This window comes from Aricia agestis, chromosome 8 (genome assembly GCF_905147365.1).
Source record: "Aricia agestis chromosome 8, ilAriAges1.1, whole genome shotgun sequence".
NCBI classification, from domain to species: Eukaryota; Metazoa; Arthropoda; class Insecta; order Lepidoptera; family Lycaenidae; genus Aricia; species Aricia agestis.
The window spans coordinates 11891431-11918560 of NC_056413.1; the positions used below are offsets into that span (position 1 = coordinate 11891431).

The window sequence follows — 27130 nt, forward strand, 5'->3', positions numbered from 1 at the left end:
CCAGTAGGACTAGTAGGATAGTAGGAAGTAGGAATTGTCAATTTTCATGAAAATCCGTTCAGTAGTTTTTGCGTGAAAGAGTAACAAACATCCAAACAAACTTTCGCCTTTATAATATTAGTAGGAGTAAGACTAGTAGGACTAGGACCAGTAGGACTAGTAGGATAGTAGGAAGTAGGAATTGTCAAGTTTCATGAAAATCCGTTTAGTAGTTTTTGCGTGAAAGAGTAACAAACATCCATACACCCAAACAAACTTTCTCCTTTATAATATTAGTAGGATAGTAGGATATTATTGTAAAGTTTCATTAAAATTCGTTTAGTAGCTTTTGCGTGAAAGAGTAACAAACATCCATACATCCAAACAAACTTTCGCCTTTATAATATTAGTAGGATAGTAAGATATTATTGTAAAGTTTCATTAAAATTCGTTCAGTAGTTTTTGCGTGAAAGAGTAACAGACATCCATACATCCAAACAAACTTTCGCCTTTATAATATTAGTAGGAAGTAGGATATTATTGTAAAATTTCATTAAAATTCGTTCAGTAGTTTTTGCGTGAAAGAGTAACAGACATCCATACATCCAAACAAACTTTCGCCTGTATAATAGAAGTAGGATATTATTGTAAAATTTCATTAAAATTCGTTCAGTAGTTTTTGCGTGAATGAGTAACAGACATCCATACATCCAAACAAAATTTCGCCTTTATAATATTAGTAGGAAGTAGGATTAGTAGGATAATGGCCGCGACTCCGTTGCTCCGATATTCGTTTATCGCACAGGAACCGTACATTTTTTTCGGGACATAAATTATCCTTTGTCTTTTCACGGAACTCAAAGTATGCTATACCAAATTTCAGCAAAATCGGTTCAGAGGTGAAGACGTTACAAATACAGACACACTTTCGCATTTATTATATTAGGATCCAGGATCACATGCGTAATCAATTTTAAAAAAATCATCTCAAAAAAGTCATTGAGGTCCATATTTAAATTGGTATTTGACAGCTTTATTTTTTAATTTATGATATTGCGCTGGCAATTAGAAAGACTCAGCTGTCGCTGGGAACACTTTATTTGGTGATTACTCACTTCTCAAGATCGATCATCTTCCGTTAATTAGAAAATGTAACAGACGGTTAGGGAAGTGATTTTATATCTAGTCTGTTATTTATTACAGTAGCTCTAGCTTAGCTTGATAGAAAACGTACAGATTTCCTTGTGCTTGTGCTTAAAATTACAACAGTTTATAATTTATGTGCTTTTCCTAATATAATTGTCGTCAATCTAATAATTCTATTTAGAAAGTTGAATTTAAATTAACAAATTTCAATACTAAATAAACCCAAGAAAAAAGTTATCAAAATATGAATTATTTAAATTGGTTATTTGGATACTATACTTATAATAAATTATTTTATTTTGTAGTAAAAATAAATAATAAAAGTCATTACCACAGTATAGCAATATTATAGGGATATGTCATATTGCTATACTGTGGTCATTACCACATGATTACCACAGTATAGCAATATTTATGTCATATTGCTATACTGTGTCATTACTATTTTAATTACTTCAAAGATTACATTAAGCTTCGGGGATCTAGTCAATATAACAAAGACTAAGCCACATTTTTCCGGCGAATTTAAGTTCAATTTACTAGGAAGTGTGCAGAAGTGTACTGTGGTTTTGACACCCCGTTACAAAGTGCTCGGTTTTGGTCCATTTTAAATAGTGAATGTGACTGTACAGAGTGGACTAAAATTTTGTCCTCATTTTGCTCGAAGGCTTTATCTATAGAAGTACGTTTGTCTTGAGAAAGTACACTTGGCACCTACTGTAAAATTCTCGTTTTACCAAAAGTCAACTGGTATAATAATTCACAAAAATCTGCTATTTATATTTAAAAAGTGAAATTATGTTACATTATTATATTTTATTAACGAGTCCGCCAGTTGAGGCTACCACTGAGAGAGAGAGTTTTGAATTTTATTACATTTTAACTATCCTGTAATTTCTGTCGCCGGCTGAACTAGTATTATATTCCCTTTGACGAATTGGTATCAGAAAGGGCTTTAATTATTTATAGTTTCATATCCGCTGCTTTTAGTCTTGACAGCCTCTTAACGTCTTAATGGAACTCTACATGGATGGGGGGGAAGTGACAAACGGCCTTAAATAGGGACCGGAAGGCTTTTGATGGATGCAACGAATACAGTATCAGTAACTTGGATACTAAGGTGATAATGCATGATAAAAATTTAATTTGTGGGGTTCTCAAAAATGTTTTAAGCATTAAAAAAGTTTTTTCTCTCCATATTTTTTCTTGTTTACATATTCTGTGATGCAAGCACTACGAGGCTATAGTAGAGAACTTTATCGGATATTATGTCAAAATGTGTATCAAATTTCGTAGCATAATAGCTTCAACCGTTCTTTCTATTCCATCGGTGGAGCTTTAGTCTCAATGGCAATAAAAAGAAACAAAAAATATCGCGGAAATTCGCTGAACTTCAACTACTAATAAATTTGAAATTCTATTACGTATATTCCCTACATCCTAAGTATACTGCGCTATGTAGATGAAACTCCCTCTTATGTGACGAATAGAGGAATATTTGCATAGTCTGCTCCGAGTTGGATAATAAACTGACTTTGTTACAGCCATTATCCAAAGTCTTGGGTTTTAGTCAAATTGTTCCTGAACTTTCTATAGCCTAGTCGTTATATCTATATTCGTGTCGATGGGAAAGTTTTTGGGGGTAAATGTTAGAGCAGCGATCGAAATTTATACAACTCTATTAGATAATACTGAGGAAGGAAGATTTTTTATGCTATAGTTTTGTAAAATAGCTTATGAGTTACAAAAATATGTAATATAAAATATGATGTATTATATAATATAAAACATACATTACAAACTTTTTCCACCATCACCCACATCGGTTGGTGGTACAGTGACGAATTTCCATTTAAAAAAATGATATATTTTGGGAAATTATCACACTTACAAGACTAGCATCGCGACGACTCCTACGAAGCGATGTAAGTGTCCAAAGGCGATGGTCTCAAGTTTTAAACCTAATATTTTATAATTTAGAAAAAGGAACTATGTTCGACGATCGTAACATAAAGGATGTAGGATTCTTTATTTTCACAAAGATTATGATTAACTTAATTTTCACAAAACAAACAAAAACAGTACCAACACGGTAAATTCGTAACTAAAATTTAATAACTCTCAAACCGCATCACGCTGAAATATAAGCTGTTAATATTCTGGAAAACTTTTCCGTCTGCCAACACCTGCAATCCCCAGTGCCTCTGAATGTACGCATTTACTGTAACTAGTTTGCTAATTACTTGACCTGTACAACAAGCTGATTCGGCAATCGTTGTTTTGCCATAAAAAAACGGCGTAGGAATATTATGTTCTCTAACATCAATAGTTGTAATTTTTGAAGTATAATGCATGCAATATGCTCATGATCTTGGAGGAGGAGTTTGACCACAAATACGGGAATTTCAAATATTAGATCTAAAATATTATGTAGTATTAATATCAGATTTGTGCTTATTTTGCTAAGATGTGAGCAAGTAGAAAAGAACTTTAAAAAATTAATTACCGGGTGCAAAAACAGACGAGTGGGTTTTTAAATTCTAATTTCGGATTTAAAAAAGATTGGTAAAAATCCTAAGGAACGAAGTCGGCATTTCGGTTTCACGAATTCCTATTTTAGGGAAATCTAAATTGAATACTCGCCCTAAATAGAGCCAAACTTTACCGGTGAAAAATTTTGTACAAGACTAATTATATGCCAAAAGTACTTGTATTTAATAATTTTTGTCTTTTGATCCAGTAAACCACAGAGAATAATAAAAATACATGGAATATATCAGATAATAACCCTCGGGTAAAAAGACAGACACATGCACAGTTTCTGTACTTACTTAAGAGCTAAGCCAGTGAATGCGGCTCGAATGCTGAAGATCTTAATGTCATCAAAACATTAACCAATCAAAAATGACGAATAGATCCTATTAAAAAGCTTTAGAAACTGCGCGTAAAGCTGATGTTTCCATTACTCGAGTAAATACTTGAGTAATAGAAAGTAAAGTACTTTTAATACTTATATTTTATCGCATAACAATTATTACTAAGTACGGATAAAACTGTTGTTGTTGTGTATTAATATGGGTGATAAAGGAGCCGACACGTTGAGACACCTTCCCCCTACTTTACATAATCCCCACACGTGCTTGGGTCTTTGCCCTCTACGTCAGTATGTCTACGGCTTAAATTCTGAAGATCACTTTTTGCCTTTACCTGCATAAGCAAGCAATCAAGATGGTATAAAAAAAGTAAACTTAATTCTTTAAAAACTTCGTTGTTGCACGTCCTAAAATGCCGGGTGTTTTTTTATAAAATTATGCTAAGTACTCACATACGGTTTTACTCGATCGAGCAATCACGTAGAGTAAAAACCACGGCTTATGGCGTTTGTGCACTACACGGAATTTTACCATCCGTCGCGGCGCGGCATCTCGATTTCCTACCTTATTTATATGGCAAACGTGAAAGTTATGAACGCCGGACGGTAAAATTCCGTGTAGTGCACAAACGCCCTTAGGCTTTCGTCCACACATTCAGCATTACTCGATAGTTTTACTCCAAATCCAGCAAAAATTATCGCGTGGACCGCAAAACGCTTGACTAAAGCTCGACGGCTCGCATCGAGTAAGTTCGAAGGAAATTAGATTTATTTAATTCCGTCGAGCTGGCTCGATGCGAGCCTTCGAGCTGTGAGTTTTGCGGTCCACACGATTAATTTTACTCGATTAAAACTATCGAGTAATACCGTATGTGAGTACTTAGCATTAGGGGGCAAACGATCCAACGGATCATCTTATGGAAATTAACTTGCCACAGAAGAAGAGTTCCAGGGACATCACCGGCCTTTTAAGAGGGAGACGCTCTATTATTAAAGGTTTGCTTGTAATTTTAACAATTATGTATTATAATATTATGTTTAATATTATATTAAAATAAGTTTATAAGTTAAATCGGTCGTATGTATATTATTATCTAATATATAAAATTCTCGTGTCACAATGTTAGATAGCGTACTCCTCCGAAACGGCTTTACTGATTTTTACAAAATTTTATATACATTCAGTGGGTCTGAGAATCGGCTTCTGGGTACTTATTATATTGATAAGTGCATTTGTTGAATAAATAATAGTAAATTATTACAACTCGAGACTGACGGCGACCATTGTTTATGGGACGGGATAGCGATGGAAAATGCTATAATTGTACTCTCAAACTATAGTTCAAACGCTAATCAAAATATATTTATAAGAAATTTTGATAATAGCTAACGTACACAATACCCGCATACGTGCTCAAATATTGACGCTATTTCAAAGCGTGTGCCTAATTGGTGACGTTCAGGCTATTCCCAGAAGTGAGTCAAAGGCAAATCAGGATTAGTTCGGTTATCTGAATCTGGTGATATCCTGATGGCTGACACGTGTTTGATGCCTGAGTTACGTTTGATGCCTGAGTTACGTTTGATGCCTGAGTTACGTTTGATGCCTGAGTTACGCTTAAAGTTGATTGCACCTGATATCCATTAGAAATTCTAGCTGGTTATGGTTGAACGCGAAAATCATACCGGTAAATCGTTACTCCGGATTAATATGAATTTCACAGTTGCAAAATATATCATACATCAGCTAGCTCGATAGATATTTTTCTGTATTCACGTCCTAAATAGTGACAATTTAAAATAAGCTGTTAAATCTAGAGCATACAACAAATCAAGCTAGTGCTCCCTTTTTAGGATAAGACCTATCTTTAAACCTGGACTTTACCATAAAGAAATGTATATTTTGTCCGTGCTATAAGAATTTTTATTTCTTCAAACAAATCTTCACTGGATCTCTCAACCAATACTGTGGCTAAAAAATTGGAACACCCTAAATACATAAGTATTCACAATTGAAATCTTTCACTCAAGTCTAACAAAGAAATAAAAGGATACTCAGAAATATTATCGAAGGAGCTGACGATACAATCATTATTTAAATTGCTCAGTGGGCGGATCTAATTCGATTCTCTGTGAACAAGTCAACCAATTTCGAGTGGCGTCTCGAATGACAGGAAAAAGGGCGTATCTGTCCCTTCGACAGTTGGCACGTTTTTCCGGACCTATCCAGCTTTCTTTTCGAACGAATCCGGATATTTCGAATACACGATGCTGCATCAATCTTTTTTATGAAATTCTGTTTTGAACGACTTCATCCCATTTATCAATATACTATTTATAAATACATTTTTTATATTCAATATTTTTTTCATTATTATTGTATAAAATAAATAAAAATAATATTTTTCGATTAAAGCATTAAAAAAATCATTCTCAATTTATTTATGTTTGCACGAACCAAACTTCCGATTCGTAAAATACGAAGCTCTTTACAACTATTATAGGATTTTATTACCTAGTTTTATGCATTTCGCCTAAATTTGTTATTCTGAAAGCCGTTAAAGCTGTCCGTAGATTGCGGCAAGAATTTTTTAACTGACTCCCAAAAAGGCGGAGGTTATATTTTCGTCTGTTTAGAAGGTTTCTATCATCTATGTGTCACTGCAATTATGTGTGGTCGGTGAGTGGTGACCCAGTCAAAGACAAAATATCTAATCAAAGAAATAGATTTTCTAGCTATAATATAAACTACCAAAATAACATAGCTAAAATAATGCAGCTGCACAGATGTTGAAATAAGCACTTGTGTATAAACCAACTCTTCCTCGATACAAAGCGTAAGTTTCAAAAACATTTTATTCAATCATACATGTACTAAATCACAAAGTGTATACGGAATTTCCTTAGAAGAAAAACAGGTTGTTTCAGAAGGAGGATTTATTTGTGAATACACCGTAAGAGCCTTACGGGCGCAATTTCAAATACGCGCTTCGAAGCGGTACAATTTTAAAATTGTGTGATTCTCCCGCCTTCAAAAGCTTCAGCGGATTACGGGTTTAACATTTTCACCTGGCGCTACTTACAAGACGTTAAGCATACCTATTCGCTAGATTCAGGGGTTACCCAGGGGGTGTTTTAGTACTAGAGATAACACTTTCCCTTATGATCATTTCTTTTCCGAAAATCCGTTGTAACAACAAGTCCGTAAAGAAACGTACCTATAAATGTGGGATATCGTAAGGTATATTATTTACGCTGCATGTAATGTTACATTACTGAATTACATTGCAAGTAATACAAAGCTACATTGACGACGCAACGCAACGTTATCGCAACGGGGAATGTTCCTTTGCTCTTATTATTTTACTAGCGACCCACCTCGGCGTCGCACAGGTATAAAATATAATTATAGCCACTGAAAAAATGATTAAAATCTATAGCCTATGATCTTTCACGTGGTCTACTTCTTATCTGTGCCAAAAAACAAGCTCCAGTAGTTCGCGAGATAAGCCCTTGCAAATAATTTCCCCCGTTTTTTTCACATTCTCCTATTAGCGTGATAAAATATAGCTTATAGCCTTCCTCAATAAATGGGCTATCTAACGCTGAAATAATTTTTCAAATCCGACTAGTAGTTCCTGAGCTTAGCGCGTTCAAGTTAGCATTTTCAAATAATTTTCCCCGTTTTTTTCCACATTTTCCTCCATTTATTCGCTCCTATTAGTCTTAGCGTAATAAAATATAGCCTATAGCCTTCCTCGATAAATGGGCTATCTAACACTAAAAGAATCATCAAAATCTGTTGCGTAGTTTTAAAGATTAAAGGGAACAAAGGGATATAAGGGAAAAAAAGCGACTTTGTTTTATAATATGTATAGAATAATCGCAATTCGCAAGTCGCAACGGATGATAAGCTGCGTAATAATGTACGTTCCACCATTTTCTTCCCTTTGAGTACTCCTGAATAATATATCTTTGGATTACGCCTCATTGGCTTAGTACAGTCGAATTAAGATAAAGTAAGGGCCCAATCCTGACAACGTTTGTTTTTGGTATTCATTTCAGCGATTTCCTTGCATATGTTACGCTCAAAGACCGAAATCGCTCAATGAGCGAAAAAATGGCTCACAACGCGTTGTGGTCACAGTGAAACAGCCACGACGCGAAATTCGCGTAGTGGCTCTAATGAAAACGGCCACGACGCGTTCTGGCAATCACAAAAAGACCATAACGCGAAATTCGTGTTTGCTATTCGTTTTTCTTGACGAATTTCGCGTCGTGGCTGTTTCACTGTGACCACAACGCGTTGTGAGCTATTTTTTCGCTCACTGAGCGATTTCGGTCTTTGAGCGTAACATATACAAAAATTTTAAAATCGACGCTAGTTTGGTACTATAACTACTGCTTAATTTTAATAAAACTGAAAAGTCTGTTGAATAGGTGCGCATTGCAAATGGCACACTTTGCCGTTCCTAGACGAGACGAATTCGAGAGAAACATCGCAAAGATAATATTCAAATGAAAGCAGCAAACTTCAGTTTTAGCGTCTGCAAAGTTATTATATTACACAAAAAATATTTAAATTTTTTTCGTATAGTAATATGTTATAAATTTATTGCTATGAACATATTCTATATTATCATATAGAATAATACATACTATTACAATTATTTATCAAAAAAGCCTGTCACCAAAACATGGCCAACTTTGTACAGTTAATTAAAAAGTTTATACAGTTTATCTGAATCTGTACGGCGTACGACAACATTAAAATACGCAAATATACAACTTTCTCTGTATTCGCATTATATGAACTGTATTATTTTTTATGTCCCAAAGGTACTGCAGAGGCCACAAATCATTAAGCTCTCGTATTATAATTTATAACGCGAGGGGACGCGATTATCGGCCTTTGTTCTGGCAATATCTTTTTATTTTTAGATGACTGACAAAGAGAATAATTTTAATTTTGCGGGAAACACCAATCGGATAAAGCTAAATTTATACAGGATTTAGGTTCCGTCACAAAGTTACTTAAAATTAACGGAGTTAAAAAGTTAACGTAGTCTTAGCTGTTTTTCGCTTTGTAATTCTGTCGAAACAGTGTAAATTAAGCAATCAATAATTTATAATTAACGAATAATGTTATGGTGATTCTAGTTGCCTCTAAAAATCATCAAGATTTTTTAGATCCTAAGAGTTGATCTTCTTCTATACTATAATACTAGCTGTTTGACCGAGCTTTTCTCGGTATCCGATGAAAATGACATTTTCTAGAAATGATTCCTAGCTAGATCGATTTATCGCCCCCGAAGCCCCCTATATACTAAATTTAATGAAAATCGTTGGAGCCGATTCCGAGATTCCAATTATATATCTAAATATATATATTTCTTGTGTGCGTGTGTATGTGACTGAACTCCTCCTAAACGACTGGACCAATTTTGATGAAATTTTTTGTGTGTGTTCGTGGAGATTCGAGAATGGTTTAGATTTACAGTTTGGTCTACTGGAAAATGTTTTTTCAATTAATTTCTTATTTATAAGGAGTTGTTGATTTTGGAATGTTTTACATTAGATCCGGCGGACGGCGCTATCATCGCATTCAATATTATTCTATTTCAATTTTAGTTTGTCCTGACAGATGGTGCTACGATTAATTTGAAAAAAAATTTGTTATTCAATTCATGTGCTGATTAAAATATTAAATAAATAACACATAGGCTACAATTTTAACCGACTTTCAAAATGGGGGAGGTGTTATGTTCGTTTTCCTATATTCAACGATTACTCCGCCGTTTGTTAACCGATTTTCAAAATTTTTCTTTTGGTATATAGGGTATCATCCCAATTTGGTATTATATTCAGAAAAGTGGTGATCTGATGAAGGATCCATAAGTAATCGAGGGAACTCCTCAAAACTTATAGGGAAACATATGGTGACTTCGGTTTCGTGAGAAGTATTCTAAGCATATGCTACCAACAAGTAAGATTTTGCACCGAGATATACCTGGTATACCGTGGTTCGGAAGGTGCTGAGAGAATTCCTGATTCTTTATAGATACAAGTTTGGGAGTTTCGGCGTTGTTTTAAGAACAGAAAGCATATGCTACTATGCAAATTACATTCTTCATCATCATCATCATCATCATCATCATCATCATCACTACCATATTATACCATTTCATAGTCTTTTAGATCGAGACTCGAGTTTGTCAAGCGATAATTAAAAAAAATCTATATCTACCTAATATTATAAACCTGAAGAGTATGTTTGCTTGAACGCGTCAATCTCAGAAACTACAGGTCCGATTTAAAAACTTATCTCAGTGTTAGATAGATCATTTATCGAGTAAGACTCATCATTTATCGAGAAGGTTATATTATATTATTACTCTAAGACTAATACGACAGAAGAAACTCAGGAAAATGTGGGAAAAACGGGGGAAATATTTTTTATGGGAAAATGTACCTACGGATTCTGTAAAATTTCTAATTTACGCGGGCGAAGCCGCGCGGGACATCTAGTATATATATATGGAACTACTGTTCCAATTTGAAAAATTCTTTCAGTGCTAGATAGCCCATTTATTGAGGAAAGCTATAGGCTATATTTTATCACGCTATGACTCATAGGAGAGAAGATATAGAGAAAAATGTGGATAGAATGGGGGGAAATTATTTGATAGGGCTTATTTGAACGCGCTAATCTCAGGAACTACTGGTCCAATTTGAAAAATTCTTTCAGTGTTAGCCCATTTATCAAGGAAGGCTAAAGGATACGAGTATATTAATTTTATCACGCTAAGACTAATAGGAGCAACGAAATAGAGGAAAATGAGGAAAAACGGGGAAAATTATTTGAAAGGGTTTATCTCACGAACTACTGAAGCAATTTTTCTGTTATTTGGCACAGATAAGAAGTAGACCACGTGAGGGATTGTAGGCTATTTTTTGTGGACTAATTTGTCTGTGAAATATCTAATTCACGCGGGCGAAGCCGCGCGGAACGTCTAGTACATAATATTACTTGATCAATATACATAAAATATTAAAGGTTTCATAACTCAATTTAGTATTCTTACTAATATTCATAAATCATACAGATAATATAAAATGTGTTATTTATCAACCATTTATTGTATATAATTAATGCTACATATAGAACTAATTTCTACTGTTTTAATTTCCCTTTAATTTTTGCGCCAAATTTTTATTAAAGACATCGTTTTTCAAAAGTTTTCAATACAGTATAGTGAAATCGTAACTATATGTGGCTACTAGCTAGCCAAATGTCTCCACAATTCGCCGAAAGCCCGTTATTATGAAAGCTGAAGTACAAGCCTATATTTTCTAGGTCATAGCTTTACATTAGTGAATAAACCTTGACACCGGGGTTTGACCCAGAAATCGATATAACAACAATGTAATAAGCAAACATGAGCGCGGCTTTTACGATTATTTTTATACGTTTACGTTAACGTCATCGAGCCAAGGAAATATAATATTATAGATACTGCCCGCAACTTTGTTTGGGCAGAATTTATCGCGCGGTAGACGTTCATTTCAGCATAATAAAAACTATCGTAGCGTCACCGAAAATTATCAAAAACACTGTGTGAAGCAGACAGATAAACATAATTTATATAATAAACATATTGTTTTATACACATATAGCTTACTAATTTTTTCGCGGAGCACTTCACCATGATATTATCTCGATTCACTTATTTACGACGTTTCGGCTGCTTTCCAGCGGCTGTGGCCACGGTTGAACTGACATGACAGATGTCAAACTTGCAGAAGTTATTTAAAACTACCCGAATATTCGTCAATTTATTAGTGTTCCGATCGACGCAGAACCCACTGTATGTATAAGCCGGGATGTTAAAAAATATATATTATTAGTTATACTAATATTATAATATGATAATATTATGCGTCTGTCTGTTATCTCCTCACGCCTTAACCGCTGAACCGATTTCGCTGAAATTTGATAGTTTAATAATTCATAATTATCATTAACCTAGCACCAATTAAAGTATATCTTCGCGGGTTGTTGTGGAGTTTATCAACATTAAATAAGTTGCTAACACAATTTCTCGGCCGCTAGGGGCGGTAGCATCTTCGTTATTAAAGAATTAATTTAAATTATGAATCAAGTTATTTCAGGATAAGAATTTCATAGAACTTCATCTTTTATTTCTACTTTATTTTCTTGTAATTATGAACATAAATCAAAATGGTAGCCCCTTTCTGATTTACGTTCCCGTTGGAAGCTCTTTTATTAATCTGCCGACGAATGATGGAGATGGAGAGAAAATTAATAATTATTTTAAAATAATTTAGGGCTTGTATTAATTATATGTACCATTTTTTAGGGTTCCGTACCCAAAGGGTAAAAACGGGACCGTATTCTGATACTTCGATGTCTGTCCGTCTGATCCATCTGTCTCCAGGCGAACAATATTAGCTAGAGAGTTGAAATTTTCACAGATTATGTATTTTTGTTGCCGCTATAACAACAAATACTAAAAACAAAATAAATTAAATATTTAAGGGGGCTCCCATACAACAAACGTGATTTTTCAAGCAATTTTTGCTCGGTATTAATGATGACAACAGGATAGGCACTTGAAATGTACACAAAATACTCAACTGTATTTATACTTTAATAATTAACTAGCTATTTGACCGAGCATTGCTCGATAAAACACGAATAAAATAACATTTTCTAAAATGATTCCTAGCTAGATCGATTTATCGCCCCCAAAACCCCCTATATACTAAATTTCATGAAAATCGTTGGAGCCGATTCCGAGATTCCGAGATATATATATATATATATATATATATATATATATATATATATATATATATATATATATATATATATATATATATATATATATATATATATATATATATATATATATATATATATATATATATATATATATATATATATATATATACAAGAAGAAGACAATTGCTCGTTTAAAGATATAAGATAATAAATTTAAAATAAAATAAATAATTAAGGGGGGCTTCCATACAAAAAACACATTTTTTTACTATTTTTGCTCTATAATGGTACGGAACCCTTCGTGCGCGAGTCCAACTGAGCAACTACCATTTACACAGTGGTTCATTAAAATCGATTAATCCAAAGCACAGCAAGATTCTGATAAAGGGTATTCCAAAACCCGAAGGTAAACGACTGCAAATACGCACTGAAGAGTGAAGAGGGCTAATTAAGGTTTTCTTCGCCCTTAAAAATATTCATTTCGAAACAACAATATTGACAAAAAATCAGAACTGATAATCTAGATAATAATTAACTCCAAAATGAATATTTAAAGGGCGTGATTCATTTTCACTTTTTGTGGAGAAGCTAAAATTATACACAATTTTACGGCTCGCTTTCACCGGTGTGAATTATTAATAGAATGACGTCACAAGCGCGAGGACACGAGGGTGAGGGGGTGAAAAATCGCTGCCAAGCTGCTTTTTACTCATTTCATTCCAAGTGGTATAATTTTTTATCGTACCATATAAAATTGTGAATTTAACAGACCAATAACAACTATAGTACGGGAGCCCTAGAACTTTTTTTTTTATTACTATCAAGCTAATTTTTTGTGAGTAGCTTCATTTCGATAAGAGGAACAACATTTTTATTTGCGAAAAAGAGACAGAAAGGATTTCATACTTTGATAGTAATAAAAAAAATGTTCTAGGGCTCCCGTACTACTAACAGTCCCGTTTACGTATAAAATCCAGTATTGTCTATGTCTGATTGTTAAAAATGAATAAAACATTGTTTAACTAATAACTATATTATAATATGTCTGTACATAATGTGTGGGAGGCGTATCTAAGTGATTAAGAGGAGTCCACACCGCCCTTTTTTCCATACAAACGTTGTCCCCTGTTTCCTCCCTGGATAATGCTAGTAGAGTTATAATTTTTTTCCTGAATATCTACGGCTACTAATACGATGTCCCTATGTTTTCTTTTTTTTCATAATTTAATTATTAAATAAGATATGAACGTTCAAAAACCCAAAAAAATGGCCAGATTTTCCGCTGTGTTCAAACGTCCAGAAAACAGATTTGGCTAGATTATACAAAAAAAAGCAAAACATAGGAACACAGATCAAACCTTTTTTAAATCTTTAATGAAAAAAGTACTTAAATCGGTTAAGTTTTGGAGAAGGAATCAGGGGACAACGAATCGTTGATTTTCTGGATTTTCTGCAGTTGTCTCTATCGCGTTCTGCGGTATAGGCTTGAGGTAAGGGAGACAGCTATAGATATTACACGTGCTTGTTTTTCATTTCTCTAGCCCCTGGTGTATCCTCTTAAGGGCACGTGTATAGGCAATATTAAAATTAAAATTGTTACATGAAAGATGTTAGCATAAAATAATTACCGCTCAACAAAATTTATAAATTTTAATGAAATCTGACATCAAACGAGAATTCTAACTCATCAGGACCGCCTTCAACGAATAAGAATTCCGACTCGATCCAAACGTTTCCTCCGTTTTAATTTTGCACGTTCGTATATTATTATATCTTGGAGTATAAAGTGATTTACCACCTGTTAGCGTCTCTTCATCGACACGGCTAATTTACAGAGCTCAGTAAATAGGACATGTAACGTAATGGGCTCGTATCGCATTACGAGGACAAACGCCAGCTTGTTATGAGCACAAACGAGAATTTAATGCGTGTTTTTAAATCATGTTCCCTTTGTTACAGGGTAGAGGATGGAAAATGAGAGAGGTGAACAATGACAAAATGTCCCCGCCGCGAGCGATGACCCTGCACGGCGGAGGGGGGCGCGAGCCGTCGGCGGGGCTAAAGACGCCCCTACACGACCCACCGTCGACGAGCTCCGCGACGCCCGGCCTGCTCCTCCGCTGCCGGGCGATACTCCTGTGCGCGGCCGTGCTGCGGGTGCGTGCGAACTTTAATCGATCAAAAAGACCCCAAGTCAAATTAAAAGATGTCGTGACCGTTTTTAGTTTACGAACTAGGACATTCGTTATATCGTTGTTAGTGAATGCTGTAGTGCAATTATTCGTTGTTGCCAAGTGTGTGTGCGTGCGGTGGATAGTGGTCGCGGTTCTGTTGAGCGTTTCGGGGTGGGGGGAGGCGCGGAGTGATAATGACCTGCACATCGGGGGCATATTCCCCATGGAGGGGGAAGGGGGCTGGCAGGGGGGGCAGGCGTGTATGCCCGCGGCGGAGCTGGCGCTGGCCGACGTCAACGCTCGCTCCGACCTGCTCTCCGGCTTCAAGCTGCTTCTCCATAGCAACGACAGCAAGGTAATTTTTCTATGATTTACGATTCTTCTAGCCGGGTTACTTCCCGAACCGGTGGTAGGCATTCTGAAAGTGTTAGTTACTAACGGAAATAAAAATATTTTCATTTTATATTTTCATATAAATTTTTCACTTTATACTCTTTATATCCATATATTTGCGATCTTTTCTACAGGCATGGAAGCTCCCAAGTTTCTAAATCTAACAAATTCTAATAAGTAGAACTTTGTGTAACTTTTCTAGCATTACATAACTTCGTACAAAGCCTTATCTAACGTAATAAACTTATACTTGAAAGCGATATGGAAACTTTATAATATTCCATATTTGTATATTCCATAATCCAACCTAGTTAATAAAGTAAGCATCACTTTTACCTTTATAAACTTAAGAGCTTACAAACGAAAAAAAAAAATTATAGTATTTTAAAAAGATAAAACTGACTTCAAATTGTACGTAATTAAGAATTAAAATTCTCTATCTCAAAAACTGCTAAACCGATTTTGATGAAACTTGCAGCATTTCCTAAGTTGAACAATACCTAGTACAATAAAAAAGAATCACTTAAATCGGACGTGTAGTTCCGGAGATATCCATGCACAAACATAAAAACATACATATACAAAATATATACTTTTTTGGTACATTTGTTCAGAAGCTGCTATAGATTAACATATACAAAAACTGGACAGTTCTGGAAATATTACATACATATGCGTCGAATTGATAACATCCTTTGTTTGAAGTAGGTTAAAAAACAATCATCCAACACCTGTCTATTTTTAATTAAAACAGAAATCGAAATAACTCTGATTCTAGGTATCTTTGAAACAAATCCCTTTACGAGTCCAATCAACATAATGCCTATTTCGCCCAAATGACGGACCTAATCCATTATCCACGACAATCCATGATGGCCGACAATGGGATCGGGACTCAGAAACAAACGTAATATTTTACACTGTGATTCCATAAAATCTAAATTTAAGCCAACAGGCTTATTTTAGATTTTTAGGAAACATCCTAATTCGTTCCCGAACTATAACACAACATCTTTGGTTGTGAAAACGCGAGAATCGAGCCCATGACCTGCGAGCTAAAATATCATCTGTAAATTTATGAAACAAGCAATCTAAAACATATCCTTCTTGAAACAGGCATTCTAAAACATATCCAACACGTTTTTTACTTTAAGGCCGTCCCCGGGGAAACGACCTTAGCCATACATTTGCCGCGTTAACGAGATCGCACCAAAACCCAATTTTTTTACTTATCTTACTTCAAAATTGACCTAAAAAAATTTAAGACGGGAAATATGTAGTTTATGATTATGATATTGTCAATCTATTGGCGTGTATTTCAAATAAAAGCAATTTGTAAATACTAAGGAGATGCTGAATGTATGCTTGAATTTTAATAAATTGGCTTTACTTTGGAAGCTGATATCATGAGTATAATAAACGAAAATAGAAAATTTAAAACGTGGAAAGGAATGTTAAGATACTGAAGATTTTTGTTGTATTTTTGATATAACTCTGTAACTTTCAAATTATGAGTTTATAAGGCTCTAAATACGCCCTTAAGAGGATACAACAGGGGCTAGAGAAATGAAAAAAAAGTACGTGTAATATCTATAGCTGTCTCCCTTACCTCAAGCCTATACCGCAGAACGCGATAGAGACAACTGCAGAAAATCCAGAAAATCAACGATTCGTTGTCCCCTGATTCCTTCTCCAAAACTTAACCGATTTAAGTACTTTTTTCATTTAAGATTAAAAAAAGGCTTAAGCTGTGTTCCTATGTTTTGCTTTTTTTGTATAATCTAGCCAAATCTGTTTTCTGGACGTTTGAACACAGCGGAAAATCTGGCCATTTTTTTGGGTTTTTGAACGTTCATATATTATTTAATAATTAAATTATGAAAAAAAAGAAAACATAGGGACATTGTATTAGTGGCCGTAGATATTCAGGAAAAAAATTATAACTCTACTAGCATTATCCAGGGAGGAAACAGGGGACAACGTTTGTATGGAAAAAAGGGCGGTGTGGAATCCTCTTAACGCGGCGTCACCTTGAGCAGAGTAGACAGAATTATAGAGTATACCGACGTAGAACTGATGTTGAAATTTTTAATTTTGACGTATTATGACGAAAATCGTCGCTAGGGTTGTTAACTTGTTACCTACGAATTTAAAACTATGACATATTCGCTGGACGTGTTCCTCTTTGGTCGTATTGTTGTTTGTGTTTTGGCACATGCGATTAAAATTGTCAGAATCCAATTTTGAAATCTTTATTTTAAATATTTAAAAATAATTATATCAGCCAGCGCGAGGCACATTCCGTTCATAATCCTAGTGAAACCCGACGAATTTGACAGATATTGAAACCTGTCCGTTTCTTTGCAGTCGAACTACTGGTAGTTCGACTGCAAAGCTAAATGTCTCAATAGATGCCTTGAGTATGCATGGCGAACATGACGCAGCCATTTTCAAGCACACGTTGCGGACTCGCCTCGCTCGCAAGTTGCTAAGTTGTAAAATAAAATAACTAAAAATAAAAATTGATTTACTTCTGAACAAATTTAAATCAAATATTTTCAGAACGTCGCGCTGCTAGTGGCTACCACTTTGTGATAAAAACACGTCTTATTCCTTCAGTGTGTATGCTCCCTAACAGAGCCCAATATTCTGCTAATGCCTGACACTGACTTTGAATCAATTCATGAACGGCTCTTGAAGGAAAATTTTATTCCATTCAATTCTCTCATCCGCTGCCCTGAGATTGAATAAGTGAGCTTACGGAGGGATTCTCTCACTTTTTTATTGAATAACGTAGAATAATGTGATTGCACTATCAGTATGCGGGTTTGGCTAAAAAATGAAGGGCTTATCATTAGTTATCACTTCTTGGATCAGTAATGACTATATGTTTAGGATCTCAAAGGGCTAGCTGACTGTTTTTTTAAGCTCGCAATTACTCAACTAAATTATTTAATTAAAATAACGTAAAACATGTGGTAATAATATGCTTAATTAGAATAACATTTTATTTTATGCTTAATTAGGCCAAAGTATATTATAATCTAGGTAAACTTTTTAGTACGGGGGCCCTAGAACAATTTTTTTTTGTGATTACTAACAAGCAAATTTTTTGTGAGTAGCTTTAGGTTCTGTAATCAACAAAACTTGGTTGACTACTGTACCCTAAAACGGAACCCTGACCAGCTGATTTTTTGTTTATTGGTAGGAATGGTAGGTTAATAGTTATATTATAATTTAAGAGTAACCTTGTCCTACAATTAAACAATCCATATTTTAGGACTATCAAGTTAAAGTATGAAATCCTTTCTATCTCTGTTGCTAACACTATCGAGATTTTTCGAAAATAAAAATGATGTTCGTGTTATCAAAATGTACTCTACTCACAAAAAATTAGCTTGTTAGTAATCACAAAAAAAATGTTCTAGGGCTCCCTCACTATTTTCTTTTACAAAAAAATTTGACAACATTTTTACAAACAAAATTATCTAAATATAGGGCCTGTTAGGATAAAATTTCTTATTTTATACGTAAGTTAATTTATATTTCAAATTGAGCGTTATGTCTATCCTAAGGCACGTACAAGCGTTACGTTTTACGAGTACAAATTGATGTAAAAATAACATTAATGAGATTCTCGCAATAAGTATACAGGGACTAAGCCAAATTGAGTTTAAACAATAAACGTGCCCCGGGACCGAGATGAGGAAAATCTTAAGACCCTGATTTTATATTCTATATAAAATACATAATATAAATTGAGGCCAACTGCAAATTTTGATTTTAATATTCATACGAAATCCCACGACACATAAAAATATAATGTATGATTGTGACACAATAATTCATTTGATACGTTACAAATGTGACTATAATATGCATAAAGTTTTATATAGAGTAGACATCGTGTCTTTCTTCTTTTTAGTTTAATTCGTATATTCTTATTACCTCTAATGTCGAAAAATCGAAAAAGGTCGAAACGAGGTGCTACTAATAGAATTTATTATTCTTGCAATGGTTTTAGAGCACACGCTTAACGCAGCGAACGCCCTTACGCTAGAGTGCAGCACTATCACAGACAGTGAACGAAAATTTTTGTTCGACATTTGACAACGATATGTCAATATTCTGATATGACGTGCGCACCTTGTCGGATTATTTACTGTATGTGCTAGTATCGCCCTCTGCTCCGACCTTTTCGTAAATCAATTCATAAATTCTTATGCCAATTATATTCCCGTATTATTGTGATCTGACCCTAAGGTTGGGTTGCAACAGAGGCGTGGTTAAAGTTAAAGTTATGATTATAGTTAGGCTAAATTCAACTTTAAGTTTAACCTTAACTTTGACCGGAAAAATTTACAGATGACAGCTGGTCCAACAAGGTTAATAATGAACGTGGACGGGGGCGCTGCTGGTAAAGGAGAACTGTCAAAAATGGCGTTTTTGTATGATGACAGCTTTAGTTCCTTTTTTCGCCACGTGCATTTAAAACCTTGTCGAGCTCTATGGTTATGGTTAAATATGGCGTCTTGATGACGTCCATTTTTAACTTTAACCAAAGATTTGACATTTTGGTTTGTAGTTAAAGTTACAATTATAGGTTGGTGCAACCCAAACTAAGTTAATTATATTTATGTATTTAACTTGATATTTGAAAAGATATAGTCGCTAATTTAAATACCATCCATCAGTTACTGAACGCTAATAGAGATGCCACGAATATTCGGCTGCTATTCGGTATCCGGCCTAACTATTAGGCCGGATACCGAATACTTAATATTAAAAATCTCCCAAGTGCGAGTTGGACTCGCACATGAAGGGTTCCGTTACATAATTAAATTAAATTGGCATCTCTAAACGCTAGTCATATTTACATATATTTTGATGGATGGTACCGCCTTCTAAAGTACGGCAAAGCAGTAGTATAGATTCTTCTAGCACAATTATTAGGGATACCATTAATAGCAGTTTGTTTTAAAAAAATGGTTTAATTAAAAATATTGTGTTAAATTATTCATACATACTAGACATTTTTTTTTTATGAAATAAGGGGGCAAACGAGCAAACGGGTCACCTGATGGAAAGCAACTCGTCGCCCATGGACACTCGGAGCATCAGAAGAGCTGCTGGTGCGTTGCCGGCCTTTTAAGGGGGAATAGGGTAATAAGGGAGCGTAGAGAAGGGAAGGGAATAGGGGACGGTAGGGAAGGGAATAGGGTAGGGGATTGGGCCTCCGGTAAACTCACTGACCCGGCGAAACACAGCGCAATCGCTGTTTCACGCCGGTTTTCTATGAGAACGTGGTATTTCTCCGGTCGAGCCGTCCATTCGTGCCGAAGCATGGCTCTCCCACGTATAAAAGATTGGTTGGTTACTGGGGCCAGTGCCTATGCCAGCGCTTACACAACCCTATGTTCCAGTGCGAGCCGGGTCTGGGTGCCAGCGTGATGTACAACCTGCTGTACAACCCGCCGCAGAAGCTGCTGCTGCTGGCCGGCTGTTCCACCGTCTGCACGACCGTCGCCGAAGCCGCCAAGATGTGGAACTTGATGGTTGTGAGTATCTTTTTTATTTTTTATAAAATAAGGGGCAAACGGGTCCCCAGCAAGCTTAGCATTAAAACAGTAGAATTATAAAGAATGGACAAACTGACTTTTATACACAAAATGGCGGATTACCTTTACCTATCTGTCACTTTCTCTACTCTTCCGTAGAAAGAAACCGTTTCTTTGGTGACCATGCTAAGTCTGCTGATGGCAAGCAACTACCGTCGCCCATGGACTCTCGCAACATTAAGGATGAGTACATTGCTGGCATTTTAAGAGGGAATACGCTCTCTTCTTGAAGGTTTTCAGAAGGTTTTCATCTTACCTGTTTAGTATTATGCTAAAAGTTGCACGCTACGACCACGTAATAACAGTGTCCCACGGATATAGTAATTTTTTTACCTGACAAATTGCCGAATTCTGTCCGTAGCGGTCATTAATCCCCTGTCAAAAATTTTGTCATATTTCATCGTTTTCTATAGAAACCGCGATTGACAACGAAGTGACAAATGTTTCTAGTCTGAGGGCGATATCGTATTTTGCATACTCGATGTAAACTCAGTATGAACTCATAAATAGTTGGAGATTATCGATATAATAGATACTCACCAAGAGTTTTTCTGATAAATCTATAGTAGACTGTGTCTTTATAAGAGTTCAATTTTCTTTCTTATCATTATCGAATACTGTGCGACCATTTTTCACGTAGCTCCTGGACTAGATAGGTCAGTGACCTCTGGCGCCACCTTAAAATATTTTGACTATAAATGATAACGCGGGTAAAATATGGTTTTATAACTGTAGTTTTAACGTAGTTGGATTATATATTCGTTTTTAAACTTAAAATTCAATCTAGGTTTTACCGCGTTCATAAGTTAAAACCTAAAACTTTCCAGACACAATAGAAAACAGATTGAACTAAGAAGCAATTAGTACCGGATTTTGGGTTCTCAATTGTAGTAAAGCCATCCCGAAGAGATTTATTAATCAACATCTGTCCCAAATAGTAAGACCCAGAAACCTACTTCCATTGTCGTAACAAAAAGACATTTCAAACTTAAGAGCACTTAAAGCCTGCCAAAATTTCGCGCCCTACGCTTTATTTATAACGTTGAGTTATATGATCGATACAATATTCGACTTATGAGGTTTGTAATGTTTTACACGATTGAGTCAAATCGGTGTTTTTGAAGTAGGTTTGTTGTTTGTATATTTTTTGGCATGCTGTAAAACAGAGATTCCCAAACTTTTGTCTACCGCCCACTTTAAGAACAAATTATATTTTAGAGCCCCATTGCTTCAATTTAAAATGCATCCTGATGAAATAAATCACCCTCAAGCCTCTACACAACGCCCCCATTTTTTCTGTGTCCCACGCCGCCGCGCCCCCTTCAGACCTTCAGCGCCCACTAAAAGAACCTAAAAGGCAGATTTGAGCTTGAAATATATTAAATATTCGACTTGGTTGTTAGTTTGTCACGTTTTTAAAAAGGCTTCGCCTATTTTTTTTAAGTTTTTCAAGTACATTTTCTTTAAAGATGCTTAAAGTCCTCACTCATTAGTTATGACTTATTATCTATAGCAAATACAGTTTTTAACGATATGAAATACAAAATTTTAATGTTAAAATCATAGGTATAACAATTAAAATAATGAATAGTCAATAGCTTTCTGATTTGAATTCGGAGCACAAACAATTAATGAGTATTTATAACACAATAATATTATACTGTTGACAAATCCAGCTTTGTTAAATATGCGTTCACTGGAAAATGTTTGAATGGGAAACAACGGATTATTCAGACAATATTGCGTGTTAAACTATACTTTTAATAATTTCTTCATCCGTTTTCGTTGCACAGAGATACAATATTTGTGTACCTTTCTTATTGTGTATTATTTGCTGCTAAAAATTTTAGTTAGTAGAAATACAGTTAGGTTAGACACACAAATCTTCTAAAGAAAACCAAAGTTTCCTGAAACTTAAAAATTATAATTTTCAAGTTTCAGGAAACTATATTTTTACACAGTTACGCATTGTGCGATTTAAAAGGAATTAGAAGATAACACTTTTAGAAAAGACGGGCCTTTGCCCGCGGCTTCGCTCGCGTTAAGAAGTATTATTATACACAGACTTTCATTTATTTGAATCCCTTGGTTTATTAAAATCCTTTCTTAGCGGATGCCTACTTCATAACATCTAACTGCATGCCAAATTTCAGCCCGATCCGTCCAGTGGTTTGGGCTGTGCGTTGATAGATCACTATGTCAATCAGTCAGTCACCTTTGAGTTTTATCTATATATTAATACGTGAGCCAAAAACTTTGTATCCCTTTTGACGAAAAATGGGGAAACATAGGTGAATGAAATTTTGCACAGTTATAGTTTATATGGTGAAGGAGTGCATCGAGCTAATATTAATTTAAAATTATGTTTTTATCATACATTTTTTTAACAAATAAAACATTACACACACTACAACACACACACTAGGAAAAATGACAGATTTTTGAGTGACAAGTCTATTCATACGAATTATACTCTTTTATTTATTGTTTAAGTCTGTTGACAACAAGATGACAAATTGAAAATGGATTATAGTTTTTTTTATTGAATCTGAGATACTATTAGACAATGCTTACACGGCCAGTCTGAGATCAGCTGAGTCCCAGAGACAAAAGTTGAAAAAAATATGATAAAGTCTATAAAGACAATATTTTTTTACAAAATATAGATAGTGGTCCTAATGTCGTTCAAACTAAGGTCGAATTTCGACCATTGGGCGATCTCTAGTATATATAGATATATTATATATATATATAGATATACTATATAGATTAACCTAATTTAATATTAATATTGTTCTTCAAATTCTTCTTTAATATTTCTAATTAAGGAGATAAAACTACCTAATCGTTGTCAGCCATCCTATTTTTGGCATCTTAAATTTTCGTTTGAGAATTATTACCTACTGCGACTACCGAAAATAGGATTTTCTATAGTATTAATAGCGTTCGCCGCGTTAAGAGGATACACCAGGGGCTAGAGAAATGAAAAAAAAGTACGTGTAATATCTACAGCTGTCTTCCCTTACCTTAAGCCTATACCGCAGAACGCGATAGAGACAACTGCAGAAAATCAACGATTCGTTGTCCCCTGATTCCATCTCCAAAACTTAACCGATTTAAGTACTTTTTTCATTAAAGATTAAAGAAAGGCTTGAGCTGTGTTCCTATGTTTTATTTTTTTTGTATAATCTAGCCAAATCTATTTTCTGGATGTTTGAACACAGCGGAAAATCTGGCCATTTTTTGGGTTTTTGAACGTTAATATCTTATTTAATAATTAAATTATGAAAAAAAAGAAAACATAGAGACATTGTATTAGTGGCCGTAGATATTCAGGAAAAAAATTATAACTCTACTCGCATTATCCAGGGAGGAAACAGGGGACAACGTTTGTATGGAAAAAAGGGCGGTGTGGACACCTCTTAAGCGTGCGCCCGCTACCCGCGAGGCGTGCTTGTTCCATGTCATCCCCATAAATTTAATATAGCTAGGTATATTAACCTTATGGTCATCCCATAGTTACTATGGTGAGCGCACGGCGAGGGCGCCCGCGACGGGAGATGTTTTGCCCGCGGCTTCGCCCGCGTCAAATTCTGAGAGTGACATCATTTCAGGAAAAAAAACATAATTTTTGTACATAAAATATAGCCTATGTCACTCAACAATACACCAGCTTTCTATGGGTGTAATTTTTTTTTTACAATCGGACCAGTAGTTTCAGAGATTACCTCCTACGAAGTACGAACAAAAAACAAACTTGGCCTCTTTAACATATAAGTGTAGATTACTACTCGTAATAATTACCACAACCGAGTGAACCAACTAAAACAATTTGTTTCAGCTGTGCTACGGCGCTTCATCTCCGGCGCTGTCGGACCGCGCGCGGTTCCCCACGCTGTTCCGTACACACCCCTCCGCGACCGTCCACAACCCCACCCGGATCAAGCTGATGCAGAAGTTCGGGTGGTCCCGCATCGCCATACTGCAGCAGGCCGAGGAGGTGTTCATATCGGTGAGTTTATGACTAGAAACCAAGATATTTACCAAGGCCCGTATGCTAATCGATCGAATGAAACGATGCCAAATTTTATAAAAACCCGTTTTATAGTTTTTTCAAAGATTTTTTTGTGTCATTACACTCAATACGAGTATGAGTGTAGTGAAACAAAAAAATTGGGTAATATGAAGTAGACGTGTAGACGTGTAAAGCGTGGATCACTGCATCAGACTATTGAAAATTAACATTCTAGTTTACTGCTTTTCTTCAGTCATTTAATACTAACTAGCTGTCCCGGCAAACGTTGTTTTGCCATAAAATTATTTTCCCTATTTTCCTGCTTTTCTCTTGAAGGTTTTTCTGATTTTTTTTCTATAGACCTTACGGAGCCCGAGACCTTTCCAACGAATGCAAAACCGTGGAAATCGGTTCGTGCGTTCTGGGGTTATAGCGCCAGGAAGGAAAACCGAAGAAAAATGTGATTCTAGTGTTTCGCCATAAAGCAGGGAGCACAATGGCTCTGGTGGCGGAACCAATAATGGCAATCTTAGGCATTATTTTCGGTTCATAAAAATTTTTCGAAAATTAATGTCTAAAACAAACAAATATAACAGTACCTGAACTTTGTAGACATTTTAGAAAAAATAAATACACTCCCGGGGGAGGCAACATGTGCGCAATAATCATCAAAACCTATTTTAAAAATGCTTCATAAAAATAAACATAATCAATAAGTAATAAAATAAGTCTTGTCTTCTAAATTACAAAATTATAAAAATTCCCGGTGACTCTGCTGGTAATTTTCGCCGGTAAATTTGTCATGACCTTCTTCGCCCTTTGACTCCTGCAAGATGACGTCTCGTACTTTATCGTCTAGTCTTGCCGGTTCAGCCAGCTTCCGACGTAGTGTGCGGTGTGGCGGTCCGGCCGACGTTCAAATGTTTCGTATCAGAAATTTCGGACAATGTGCGGCCGGGCTAAAGGTCTCAGCAACCAGGCCATAAGCTCCAAAAAAAAATAGTTGTTACACTATTTGACAGGATTGGACAACAAATGTTTGACATGTAATAAACAAATCAGCATCTATTGAAATGATAAAGTATTCATTAATCATTACACATATCGAGTTTTCATTGTTTTTAAGATGTATTCTGCTATTCGGGACGGAAACAAATCCAACAAATCAAAAACCATGGCAATCGGTCCAGCCGTTCTCGAGTTATAAGTGTTGTAACAAACACGACTTTCTTTTATATATATAGATTTAAGATTTATGTGTCAATTCCACACCAGTCCTGTTAAAGTTAATCGTTGATAAAATATATAAGTCTCCCTTTCGTTCTTCGTATCAATGCAAGAGATGGCATGATAGTCTGACAACATAAAAGTAACGTGCGAAAACCGCCTTTATTTATCGAATCTGCTTATGAAAGCATAAACCAGAATATTTTGTGAAGTTTTTCCTTTACGTGGAGTGTCAGGTGTTGTGAAGCACGCGGTAGAGACATCGCCGAAATGCCGCGAAATATCGCACCAAGCTTTCCGTGTCGTAATGGAAAATTGAAAACGAAACTTTCCACGTTCGAACAAACTGTTTTTAATTCCTTTTTTACGGCTACGGCTATAGTGAAACCAAAATGAAGAAATGATATTGGATTTCTTTGTTTCATGTATGCTTGATTTGTGGATCTCGGGATATCCAAGGTGTTGGTCCGATTTTAATGAAGTAGTTTTGTGAATATAGTATGAGTAATTCAGGTTTTAATATTGTGTGTTCACATTTGACGACCTCTGTGGCTCAGTGGTGAGCGCGTTGGTAGCTCAAGCCGGGGGTCGCGGGTTCGAATCCCGCCGACGGAACAAAAAGTTTTCAATATTCCCGGGTCTGGATGTGTACCTATTAAATATGTGTATGATATAATAAAAATCTTAAATATATGTATGGTATAAAAGTATTAAATATATTTCCGTTGTCTGGTACCTGTAACACAAGTCCTTTAGGTACTTAGCACGGGGCCAGACTGACGTGGTGTGAAGCGTCCATAGATATTATTATTATTATTATATTATTTCGTACCATTTTACAGTTCTTTTGTATGTTTCTGCCATCACCAATGGCTAACCTAACCAAACTTGGCAAAATTT

The 27130-nt window shown here is 35.4% G+C and overlaps 1 protein-coding gene across 1 annotated transcript in view; it reads left to right on the forward strand.

Annotated features, from left to right (window-relative positions):
• Positions 1 to 27130, forward strand: part of LOC121729376 (gamma-aminobutyric acid type B receptor subunit 1) — a 258416-nt gene that overhangs the window by 114905 nt on the left and 116381 nt on the right. Inside the window, exons 2-4 of the mRNA XM_042117865.1 lie at positions 14763 to 15332; positions 20794 to 20928; positions 24830 to 25000. Coding sequence (XP_041973799.1) covers positions 14778 to 15332; positions 20794 to 20928; positions 24830 to 25000 — 861 coding nt within the window. The 5' untranslated portion in view covers positions 14763 to 14777. The remainder of the gene's footprint in view (positions 1 to 14762; positions 15333 to 20793; positions 20929 to 24829; positions 25001 to 27130) is intronic.